Genomic DNA, 13,384 nt, shown 5'->3' with positions numbered 1-13,384 from the left:
CCTCATCCCAACAAAAATTTTAAAAGTAAAACATGCTAAAATGTGTATCTTGTTGTCTTGTTGTCATTGAAGATTCTGGTATTTTAAATTACAAAATTAAAGTCAAACAATAAATACTTTTCATGAAGGTAACAATTTTATTTATTATAATACAATTACGGACTAGATAGTCATGCAGTAACATCATATTTCAGTGTATTTACAACTTCCATTCAATCACTTTAACAACAAATCATAAACAAACCAAATCAAGGTCTGGGTTTATATCGGTGGTAGAGGGATAATGGCAAGTTCTCTATGTAGGCTTTTGTAGGCCTAGTGTTCTTTCAGAGGGTAGTGTGGCGGGATAATTTGTTTTGTGCTGTAGCCAAATTTATTCTGTGATGTTGTATTCTGTTTTGTGATGAAGTAACCAAAGTTCTTCTGTGACATATGCATTATGTGACAGTGGCCATATGCATTATGTGACTGACTAATGATGAGAAACTAAATGTTTGTCAGATACGCCAGAAAATTTCATTGAATGAAAAAATCCCAATGAAAGCCATTTCACAGAGAACATGTAAATATCAAGAGGAATTCCCGATTTTGTTCAACATCCGGTTAAACACGTGCTTGACCTGCTGGGCAGACGAGCGCCTCCTGCCCTTACTCTCCACCATCTTCCTCCTCTTGATGTCCCTGTGCAGCTCATTGAACACCTCGGCTATTTCCTCCCCGCCATCGCTGGCAGACGTCTCGACAAACCCACAAGACATCTCCTGTGCCAGACTCTCGCCTTCGTCTGTCCCCACCCTCCTCTCGTGGAGTAGGTCAACCTGTGGGGGGAACACCATTTTATACAAAGTGAACCACGTTTTATACAATGGGAATCACATTTTTGCAAGATAAACCAAAAAAAAAAAAAAAGTAAGTTGACCCTGCACCCACTCTATTACCCTATACCCACCTTTGTTACCCACTAGCGTACACATAACGTTGGCCCTATACCCAACTTGTTACCCACCAGCGTACACATAACTTTATACCTGTACCCACTAGCGTACACTGAACGTTAGCCCTGTACCCACCTTGTTACCCACTAGCGTACACAGAACGTTGGCCCTGTACCCACTAGCGTACACAGAACTTTGGTACCCACCTTGTTACCCACCAGCGTACACAAGACGTTGGTCTTCTTGACCTGGTCCAGGTGCTGCTTGATGACCCCCGCGGCCTCGAAACTCTGACGGTCGTTGATGGCGTACACCAGGACAAAGCCGTCTGCCCACCGGATGTTGCCCTCGTGCTGGATTGTCTCCTCCTGAAACACGGGGGGGGGGGGGGGGGGTTGACACTTTTGAAAGTATATATTTTCTATATATTTTCCATATTGTTCGAAGGTGGGGGGGGGGGGGTATATTTTCTTCGCGGGGAGAGTGGGGGAGAGAGCCCCCCGAAGAGATGCCTGAAAGAAGCTCATATTCCAGTCCTACTCCTGTCCCAGCCTAACCATGGCCTCTCTGTTGTTCGCGATCCGCCTCTAAGAATTTCCTGCCCACTGCAATTTCTTTTTCGGTTTATAAAGCTCACGATAGATAATCCGAAAGTCTCGAGTTAACCTCACGTAAAGCTCACGATTGATAATCCGAAAGTCTCGAGTTAACCTAACCTAAAACTCACGATAGATAATCCGAAAGTCTCGAGTTAACCTCACCTAAAGCTCACGATAGATAATCCGAAAGTCTCGAGTTAACCTCACCTAAAGCTCACGATAGATAATCCGAAAGTCTCGAGTTAACCTCACCTAAAGCTCACGATTGATAATCCGAAAGTCTCGAGTTAACCTCACCTAAAGCTCACGATTGATAATCCGAAAGTCTCGAGTTAACCTCACCTAAAGCTTACGATAGATAATCCGAAAGTCTCGAGTTAACCTCACCTAAAGCTCACGATAGATAATCCGAAAGTCTCGAGTTAACCTCACCTGTCCAGCTGTATCCAATATCTCCATTAGCGTGGGCTCGTCATCTAGCAGGGTCTGGTGCTTGTACGTCCGTTCTGTAAGGGGGATATATATATATATATATATATATATATATATATATATATATATATATATATATATATATATATATATATATATATATATATATATATATGAATTAATTGTTTAACAGCCGTAGGTGCCTTAGATATTAGTTGTAAATACTTATAGTTATTTTCCGACCACGCCAGCCCATAAGACGGCTACATAAAGGATAATGAACCACAACAGATCTAAAGCTTACCTAATGTAGGGTCATACTCCCATATAAACCTGTTGGTCAAGAACCTCACAATCAAGGCTGGAACATAAAAAAGTTATAGTTGTATTGTATTTATAAAATTTTATATATATATATATATATATATATATATATATACATATACATATATATTTGTGTTCTATTAAATGGTGTCACGTTAAATACAGTTATGTCATCTATCTATATACTACTAAAAGTCAAGTTTGTTTACATGTTTGAATATTTATTTGTTTGTTTTTTTGTTTGTCCGATCGAGTATTGTGATATATTTTCTACTCTATCTGGAGAGCTGTAAAATAGTATGTAGGTAGAGAATAATTTTTTAATGCAGATAGACTGTTAATCACAAATTTATTTAAAGACGTTAATTAATTTATTGATTTATTCATAGGTAGATTAACCCATTTTTTTTTAAAATGTTAAAACATTGACTAAACTTTGTGGGAATAGTGACGTCCCTTGATGTGCTTACTTTTTGGTACAATAAAAATGGCGGACTCCATCATAGACTTTGTGGCCCATTCAAAAGTTTAACGCGTTACAAAGCTAATTTTCTGCCGGCTATAACTTAAACAATACGTCCGTTTGCTGTATTTATTACGTTCCAACACTTATATCAATTTTAAACTGTCTTTTTTCATTTAGTTTTACAATAAATTTCTCTAGATCTAAAGATCAGCTGTCGAAGGAAAGTTATGAATCTAGAATCTAGCCTAGGGCCTAGATTCTAGATCTAGATCTAGATCTAGGTCACTAGACTCAATGTAAATTCTAAATCTAGACTTAATGTAAATTCTACATCTAGAATCTATTTCAGGCCTTAATTATTTTATATAAATCTTTGTTTAGCTTCAATGATCATCTAATTCGAGAATACATGGGATTTTTTTGTTATCTAGGTTCTATATCTAGATATAGTAGGATTACTCCCTAACTTGGAGGCGTGGTCGGCTGCTAACAACAATACGGCGTACGGACCGGACGCATGACTTCCGACCATTTTTTAGTTTACCACGAGCAAAATGGCGGGTGTTCACATTATTTAAACATGGTATAGGTGGCCAGGGCTAGATATGCCAGAAAAGCATTTTAAAATTTGCTTTGGAGAATGAAGGCTAAATTTTAAAGTCAGTGTCATAAACATTAATAGAACTTTTTTTTTTTTTTACGTTTTCAATTATTTTTTCATGCCCTATATGTGAATGATAAGGTTGACTATCAGGACCTCGCGGGGCACAGGGCAGGTGAAGTAGGGTTCATCTGTTTCTTTGTCCTAAGCATATGAAGGGATAGTGTGGTCAGAGACATGCTCGGCTGGAATCGTTTTTTAAACGATAAAAACATGTTGTCTGAGACTTGGCGGGACACTGGGCAGGTGAAGTAGAGTTGAGTAGGTCACCTGTGACGTCAGCATATGAAGGGATAGTCCGAAATCGGTGTTTTCGGTGTTTTTAAAAGATAAGAAACATATTTTTGAATGTGGGGTCTGTTTTTTGTGACGATAAGTGACACTGCAGTAGCGTAGCAAGGAGGGGGGGGGGAAAGGGGAGGCGGGGGGAGGTGGAGGGGGGAAGGGGGGGACATATGTTGGGGCGCCAAAATGGTTTGGAAAAATAAATTGAAAGGTTGAGGGGGGTTCAAATCGAAAGTTTGAGTGGGGGGGGGGGGGTGCACATCAAAAGTTTGAGGGGGGGGGGGGGGGTTGAAAATCGAAATCTTGGGGGGGGGGGGGGGTTAAAATCGAAAAGTTTGTCCCCGGGCGCCGGGAAGGGTCGCTACGCCTCTGAGTGACAGACGTGATGTTTTTTGATGGATGACCCCCGAAACCCACAGTTATCCAACGGATGAAGGGTAGTCTAGTTATATTTAAATCTTAACTCATAGCCAGTTACCTGTAACACATCTTCAGCAGCAGATTAATGCTGCCTATTGCAGACATTCTTTAATGACCCCCCCCCCCAGTCTTTAATGACCCCCCCCCCCTCCACACCCACAGATTTAAAAAATGAATGAATGTGATGTAATGTACATGAACATGCACCGAAAGAACCGAGTCTGCCCCTGCTCATGTAATCTAAACGATTGCTTTTATCATGTTCATAAATAAAGAACCCACATCTAAGTCATGTTAACTGTTTAGGATTATCTTCACGGGGAGTCAAAACATTTATTAACTGTAGCCATGGCGGTTTCTGACACATAAAAAAAAAATCCCGCCTCGAAAAAAAAACAGGACGTTAACAGGTTGTGGGAAGATATCACGTGGTCTTTAAGGTGTAAAGGGTGAAGGTCAATGACGTCACGTGACGGTCACGTGAGTTGTTCCACGGTTTAGTGAATGGCTATCTTGTTTTATGACACGTTTGTCTCGTCACGGTTGAGTTGGCAAGTTTAGTCGTGGCTTGTAGCTGGCAAGCTACAACACCCCTACCCCACCCCTACCACACCCCTACCACGCCCCTACCACGCCCCTACCACACACCTACCATACCCCCACTACACCACTACCACAACTCTACCACACCCCAGCCACACTCCTACCACACCCCTACCACACCCCTACAATACCCCCACTACACCCCTACCACACCGCTACCACACCCCTACAATACCCCCACTACACCCCTACCACACCCCTACCACACCCCTACCACACCCCTACCACACCCCTACCACACACCTACCATACCCCCACTACACCACTACCACAACTCTACCACACCCCAGCCACACTCCTACCACACCCCTACCACACCCCTACCATACCCCCACTACACCCCTACCATACCCCCACTACACCACTACCACACCCCTACCATACCCCCACTACACCCCTACCATACCCCCACTACACCACTACCACAACTCTACCACACCCCAGCCACACTCCTACCACACCCCTACCACACCCCTACCATACCCCCACTACACCCCTACCATACCCCCACTACACCACTACCACAACCGTACCATACCCCTACCACACCCCTACCATACCCCCACCACACCGCTACCACACCATACAACATATTTTCTCACGAGATTGAAGCAGCAAGACGAGACTAGCGTGATCCTGAATGATGCCATTGGTTGGAAACGAGGCTAAAACGGGTTATCACTTCCGCTGATAGCAGCAGGTATCCCCTCCCCCCTCCCGAAACCAGGTTGACGTAGACCACAATTTGTGGGGGGGGGGGGGGAGGGGCAAAAGGACATGCCACCCCCACCCATCATTGCTGCTATTAGTTTTATCGCGATTATAGCGGTAATATTTTAAAATACATAAAACCAAAAACTGTTAAATAGTTTGATGTTCATTTTAAATACCTTTTGAAGATTTTCTGCCTGTGTTCAGTGGTGCTTGGCAGTGTTTCTTTTTCTCCGGGGGGAGGGGCAGACTAAATTTTCCGTGGGGCGTTCGGGTGGGGAGGGGCGGGGGGGGCGGTTGTGCGTTATTCTTAAGGAGGTGGGATGCCTAAAAAAAACTCTGGTGGTTGGTGTTGACGTCACATGCGTTCACTGGTGGTTGTTGGTGTTGTGACATGTGTCAAACACATAAGAACATGTTATGTCAGGCATGCGCTCTAGCATTATTTAAGTACCCCCCCCCCCTCCCTGTTATTTCCGACATACCAACTATTTTATTCTCTTGTTTAATATATTTCTGACACCACCAGTCAATAAGATCTGATCACTAATTAATTAATTAGCGCCAGTTACATTTCCCTACCATACCACCCTCAGATATCAACAAGTTGCAGTTGGCCGGGGTGGGGCACTTAACTGAAGCTCAAACATTTTTCTCGCAGGGCCCTGACTACAAATAGTCTGCTCGATAAATAAATGTTGCTCATTTACCTGTGCCTTTTTAAACCGAGAGAATGAATTTTAAAAAATCAGTTAAATATTCAAGGGAAATTTCTGTGCAGATTATACGCCAACAGTTTCTCACCCCGGCTGATAGTAAAAGCCCCTCCCCACAATTTGTCAAATCAATTATCAGTGAACTGGAGGAGGGCATTGTGGTCATTATGATTTTTTTTTTTGTAGACATGGAGATCGATCTCCATAGAAATCAAATATTTTTCCAGTGTTTTAAAAACCATTGGAGAAATCATGTTGTGCTGATCTTGACTTTAATTCCATGATACCTTCAACCCAAAATCTTGAGATTTAATTTTAGAAATCGTCTGCTGCTCATCCGTTCTGTCACGTGGTTAGATCTATCTGTAGGTGAGCATAAAACTTGTCGTGTGCTCGCCAAAAGTCGGATAAACCAGGGATAAACACGTCTATTTTTGCCAGGAGAAAATGGCGATCTAGTACGACTAATTGCAGTAATGATTTCCCTAGCACAGAAATCACGTGACTCCCGTTGCACAGAAATCACGCGGGCTGATCTTAAGCTGTTGTTGCCAAGTACCACATTCGATTTGTTTTTATTTAAGATCTGGCATTCTTTAGTGTGGTGAGGTCTTTAAAAAATAAACACATTTGTTAACAGCTCAACGTAAATATTTAGTTTTGGTCCTGTGACCTCCCAAATCATGTATGGTATACATGTGGCAAGTTGGTATCTTTTCTGAGCATGGGATAAATCAGCCGCCCTGAATTTTACAAATATAATATTAATAATCGAGATAGATAAGGAAACAAGTGTTGGTTTGCATTTTGTTATACGGCTCTCTCCTGCTCCCTGTGGCAGCTGGTTGTACCTGCTCTGTATTGCGACACAGCTACAGCTACAGCTACAGCTACAGCTACAGCTACAGCTACAGCTACAGCTACAGCTACAGCTACAGCTACAGCTACAACTACAGCTAAACCATAGGATAGAAGCATGTGCGGGTCATGGTCCTGTGATACTGTGGCACAGAGCACTGTGGTTCTGTAGTACTGTAGTACTGAGGCTCAAGGGTACAATGCTACCCTGATACCTAGTACTGTAGTACTGTGGGACTGTGGTACTGTAGCACTGTAGTACTGTGGCACTGTGGTTCTGTAGTACTGTAGTACTGAGGCTCATGGGTACAATGCTACCCTGGTACTTAGTACTGTAGTACTGTGGCACTGTAGCACTGTAGTACTGTGACACTGTGGTACTGTAGTACTGAGGCTTATGGGTACAATGCTACCCTGGTACCTAGTACTGTAATACTGTGGGACTGTGGCACTTTAGCACTGCAGTACTGTGGCACTGTGGTACTGTAGTACTGAGGTTCATGGGTACATTGCAACAGTGGTACCTAGTACTTTAGTACTGTGGTACTGTGGTACTGTAGTAGTGAGCCTCATGGGTACAGTGCTACAGTGGTATCTAGTACTGTAGTACTGTTCATAGTTCTGCTTAACGAATTTTCAACATCTTAAATCTTTCTTCTATTATGACGTCGATGAAATTTAAGAGAAGTCTGAGTCAGCTCAGCTGTAAGTAGGTCCTGACGTGTCTCTCTGTTCTCCTCCACTTCTAATTCCTACACGACGTCAGTATGACGTCACTGAGCTAGCTTCGAGTGAGTACCATGAACGTGTAAAATACAGGTCACTGAACTCAACCTTGAGCGACAAGGTCAAGGTGTAGGGATGGTCTGTGACGTCACGAAATCAGGGGGGAGGGTTGGGTGTATTATCTCACTATATGAACTCATTACATCTGGCTTTTAACTCATTTACGACGTTTCACATCAGCTAAGTGAGAGAGCAAAACTAGGTTAAGCTTCGGGTTATGATGTCATATCTACCTCCTTTGTGAGTTGATAGGGGTGGGTTGATGGGGGGGGGGGAGAGTTTATAGGGCTGAGTTGATAAGGGTGGGTTGATAGGGGTGAGTCGATGGGTGCAGTAAACAATGACTGGGAAGATGGGAGTGAGGGTGTCATTAACTAATTACGTCTAATATAAATTCATTAGCCTAAATGGCCCCACCAGTAAAATGACCCTGTGTGAAGCACCCGGAGTGTACGACTACCCACTGCATCCAGCGAGGTCCACCGCACCCATAAGATCTTCACCCCCCCCCCCCCCCCCCCCCGCACCTGTTGCTTCACACCCTATTCCTCAGTTGGTGGAGTAATTAGCTGGACTAGTTTGATTAGTCCCGAAGGTGTAAATAAGTCGGGTACCCGGTGGCACACAAACAAAAGGTGTGTGGGGGAGAGGGGGGGGGAAAGGACGACATGCGGAGTAAACATACAACTACAAGTGGGGGGAGGATGATTGGAGGAGGGAATATTACATCATCGCTGGCTGCTGTACGATAAATGCGGAGATGACAAGATTAGTTAGTGCCCTAGTGGTGATGGTCTAATTAGGTTAATTAGATGATCGTAGCAAAATTAGTGGTTGCTGATGATGATGCTTGTTGTGGTTGCTGATGGTAGTTCGTTGATCACCAAATGATGATAAAAAAATAGATGTTGATAGTGGTTCGATTTAATGAGAAATTAGATGATACATTTTAGCAGCTGGTAATTATTAAATACTAATCGCCCAATCTCGATGGCAATCTTGATGACCTTTGATGACCTTTGTAAAGAAGATCTTGAAGCAGAATAAGACTAGTGTTTTTTTTTCAGACGTTTTTGTAGGGAGTGGAGAGGCACATGAAACTTTCAGGGGAGTGGGGGAGGGGGTAATGTACACTGGTTGAAGTATATATTTTGAATATAAAATATCTTTTGTCTCCCCCCCCCCCCCAACTTATCATATGGAGTGATGTCTGAAAGAAGCCCTAAATAAGACTAAGATCTAACAAAGCGACTGTATAGACATTTGAAAATCTGGTCTTCTTAAAGTACACTTTGGTGTGTAGTCAATCCTTCCATGTTGCACTCAGCCTCCCGCCCCCCCCCCCCCCCCCATCCACAAGCCCAGCTCCCGTTGCGCCATAAGTGTCTGAGTTATCAGCGGCAATTAGCAGACGTAGAGCAGACAACATTGACTTAACCTACTCAAGGTGGCCGCGTCGGCACAAACTGGCGTCATACAGGAGAAATCTGGAGTCATACTGGGAAAATCTGACGTCATACAAGGGAAATCTGGCGTCATACATTGGAAATCTGGCGTCATACAGGAGAAATCTGGCGTCATAGAAGGGGAACCTGGCGTCATACAGGGGAAATCTGGCGTCATACATTGGAAATCTGGCGTCATACAGGAGAAATCTGGCGTCATAGAAGGGGAACCTGGCGTCATACAGGGGAAATCTGGCGTCATACAGGGGAATCTGGCGTCATACAGGAGAAATCTGGCGTCATACATTGGAAATCTGGCGTCATACAGGGGAAATCTGGCGTCATAGAAGGGGAATCTGGCGTCATACAGGAGAAATCTGGCGTCATAGAAGGGGAACCTGGCGTCATACAGGGGAAATCAGGCGTCATACAGGGGAAATCTGGCGTCATACAGGGGAAATCTGGCGTCATAGAAGGGGAATCTGGCGTCATACAGGAGAAATCTGGCGTCATAGAAGGGGAACCTGGCGTCATACAGGGGAAATCTGGCGTCATACAGGGGAAATCTGGCGTCATACAGGAGAAATCTGGCGTCATACAGGAGAAATCTGGCGTCATACAGGGGAATCTGGCGTCATACAGGGGAAGTCTGGAGTCACACAGGGGAATCTGGCGACATAGGGGAAATCTGGCGTCATACAGGGGAATCTGGCGTCATACAGGGGAAGTCTGGAGTCACACAGGGGAATCTGGCGACATAGGGGAAATCTGGCGTCATACATTTTAAAATCTCCACATTTTAAAATTTAAAATCTCCACATTTTAAAATCTCCACATTTTAAAACCCTGCACTTTTTATAATGTTAGTCTCCGATGTTTCCCTACATCATCTTTGCAAGTTACATCGATAACACCAACAGATAACACCAACAGATAACACCAATAGAATCCAACATTTTGCACATTTAATCTGTTTGCTGAGTAAACACGTCAATGTTTTTTGATTAGTTCCAAATTTGTTTTCTTACAGATAAACTCATGCCTTACGCCTCTCTTCCGCCTTCCCCTCCCGCCCCCTCCCCTCTCACGCAATTTCAATATTGAACAGTTAAGCATTTTATGCGGGTAAAAATGGTAAATGATTATCTCACTTGTGTCGTCATTAAGTGCAGGTTATCGCCCCTGTCTGTCACCAGCAGCTGATACAGTTAGACAGGTCTCAGTGCACAGAGAGGGCTGGTTGGGAGGGGGGGGGGGGTTGGGGGGTGAGGAGGGGAATGGTGGGTGGAGGATTCATCCACAGTTGGGATGAGTTTCGTTTGGGGGAGGGGGGGGGTTAATAGTGGGGGGGGGGGGAATTCATCCACAGTTGGCCTTAAGTTTTTTTTATACATGGGGGGGGGGGGGGGGGGGGAATCGGGATAATTTTTTGTTTGGGAAGTTAAGATTTTTCAAAGTGTATCTCTGCATTGGCTCAAGAAAAAAAACATTTGACACCCTAACATAATTTTTACCCTAAAATGATGTGACCCTTGACATTCATTATTGTGACCTTCAGAAACTGTGTGACCCTTAGACATGATTTGACCATCAGACAATACGCGATACACGATGTGACCTTCGATTGAAGTCATTTGTTATTTTTGTCTTACAAAATAAATAATTTTTGAGCAGTGAAGACTGAGGCTGCTTTTAAAAAAGGTTTGAGATCGTGTGAGTGATGTCTACAAAATAAAGACGCCATTCTTCTCGTCTGCTTCCGTCTAACCTGGAACAAAGATTTATTTAACGGAGAGAAAAACAACGAATGTACCGGCATCTGCTAATTAGATATTTGTCCGATTGAGCTAAACATTTATGTCTGCTGGTTACTTCCCCTGAATGCCCGGGCTCAAGAGGGCTGAAGGAAAGATAACTCGTGTCGGGGTAATGGCTGAATCAGAACAAGGGGACTTACTCTCTCCACAATGTTTGAGACAACACAAGTGTACCAGGAGTCCCAGACTAAATAGTTTTTTTGTGAAATAAATATCTTAATTGGTCGGGACTTGCATGGGATGGGGGGGGGGGGGGGGGTGCAGGGGTATGCACTGCAGGGGCGGGATAGAGCTTGCTGGGATGGGGGTGAGGCTAGAGTTAGACAGAGGTGGGCCCTGAGGCCCCTGAGCTTGCTGCTATGGGGGTGAGGGTAGACAGAGGTGGGCTAGAGCTTGCTGCTATGGGGGTGAGGGTAGACAGTGGCCTATGGTAGGCTGGGATGGGGGGAGGTGAGGGGCAGGAAGTGGCCTATGGTAGGCTGGGATGGGGGGAGGTGAGGGGAGGCATGGGTGGGCTAGTTAGGCAGGGATGGGGGAGGTGAGGGTAGACAGTGGCCTAGGGTAGGCTGGGATTGGGATGGGAGTAGACAGGGGCGGCCTTTAGAAGTCTGGGGTGCGAGTAAACCAGCCGGGGACGGGACGATGGTAGTGCTTCCCCCCCCCCCTTCACCTTACGTTTCAGTTTTAGAAATTAAAGAATAGAGTAACCTCCATTAAAATGTATTAACCTATTTCTTTTCCTTATATGCACTGAAGGTGAACCCAGCGCGCATAACTTAGTTTAGCAGACACAGTCGAATACCAGTGAGAGTCGATTACCAAAGCAGGATTCGAATATGACTTTAGGCTTTATATAGAGCTTTATTCAACCGACTCCTCAGCTGTGACAAGTTTTGATGTAATTGAATTAACTGGGTACAGTTAGGTTTGGTGTACAGTGTGGGGGTCAAACACGTCACGTGTCACGAGTTAATTAATGAAGGAAAAGTCTAAATTTAGATGGCTGTTAGATTTAAATAATAACACATACCCACTTAAAAAAAAACTATCACGTGATGTCTAGGAGCTTGCGTTATCTCCCCACGTTCTATTCATAGATTATGGGAAATGGCGCTTGAGTTAAAAAATATTTCTAGCTAGGCCTAACTAATGCATTAAGAAATTTGGGAACTTAATCGTCTAATAATCTTATAGACTCAGCCCATGTCAAGTAGCATATCTAGACTTACAGTTTTTAGTTGGGGGGGGGGGGATGTGTTGTGGATATATTTAAATATATGTTAGGTTGGGGGTGGGGGGTGGGGAAGAGGGGCGCGGTATGCCCCCTGGTCCTTACGAAAATTGGCTTTTTGCTACACACATATAGATCTACATTAAACATTGAAAACAAAAATTTATATTGCAAAAATTCTCCCATTTTTTCGGAAGGGGGGTGGGGGTAGGGTAGCCTTCCTTCCATAACACTACAAGCGCCTAACTCCCTCCCCCACCCCCAGATCCCAACAAACAGTAATCACCCCTTTCGGATGTTTTGCAAAATAAATAATTTGTCGTGTTTTTTTAAGACGCAATATTTCCAGGGTACAACCAACATTGTAAAAACCAATTAAAACTCGAGAGTAATGAGGTTTTTAATCAGTTTTAACTTCAAACCTCGACGTGGCTGATTGGTTCATAATTGCACGTGCAAGTTGTCAGTGTGAGTAATATATGCTAAATAGTCACAAGCCACTTGATTTACAGATATATCTGTGTCTTCAGAAACTCAAACCAGAACAAGAATGAGGCCTAGTCGTGTCGGCCTAATTTGTTTTTTTTTTAAAACACCCGTTCATCTATTTGGTTTAGTCATGGGCTGTTAGAAAAAAAACAAGGGTGATAACTCACCTGATTTCCCGACTCCAGAGTTCCCAAGAACGACAATCCGACTGTCCGGTGGCCGCCCCTTCCCTGCAGTCATCGTTGTCATGACGTCACTAATATCCTCATAAAATGTAACAAATAGGTCCTGTTCACATTACATATCCATCTGATTACATCTTACACAAGTAAAACTGATCAACGAATACATAAACTTCCAAGTAGTAAAAAAAAAGTCCTGTAGGACCTAAAGACTCGAGGACAGGACAACTCTTTGATGCGTGTAGACTGAAAGTTTGTCTTCGTGTGTTGAGCTGTTTATTTTTATCCGCCAATCAAACTTCTTATAATATTCTGACAGGTTTGCTGATGTGGGTGAATCCTTGTCCAGTGAAGTAGAAAATAGTCTTGGTGTGTGGTTAGTACAGCTTCACAATGTCGTAATCTGATGAAAGATATCACCACA

The 13,384-nt window shown here is 43.7% G+C and overlaps 1 protein-coding gene across 1 annotated transcript; it reads right to left on the bottom strand.

Moving 5' to 3' along the window:
* Positions 1 to 91: 91 nt before the first annotated feature.
* LOC131938647 (ras-related and estrogen-regulated growth inhibitor) lies at positions 92 to 13,366 on the bottom strand. The gene is made up of 5 exons (XM_059296756.1): positions 12,946 to 13,366; positions 2,271 to 2,327; positions 1,967 to 2,040; positions 1,142 to 1,303; positions 92 to 818 (listed from the first exon to the last, which is right to left on the bottom strand). Exons 1-5 carry the CDS (start codon positions 13,025 to 13,027, stop codon positions 570 to 572), a joined length of 624 nt encoding a protein of 207 aa, XP_059152739.1. The 5' UTR covers positions 13,028 to 13,366; the 3' UTR covers positions 92 to 569.
* Positions 13,367 to 13,384: the final 18 nt, after the last annotated feature.

Source organism: Physella acuta, unplaced genomic scaffold, assembly GCF_028476545.2.
Source record: "Physella acuta isolate Inbredline_101_S28 unplaced genomic scaffold, ASM2847654v3 ptg000254l, whole genome shotgun sequence".
NCBI classification, from domain to species: Eukaryota; Metazoa; Mollusca; class Gastropoda; family Physidae; genus Physella; species Physella acuta.
Note: the sequence above shows the minus strand (reverse complement) of the source record. Positions and strands in the feature narration are given on the sequence as shown.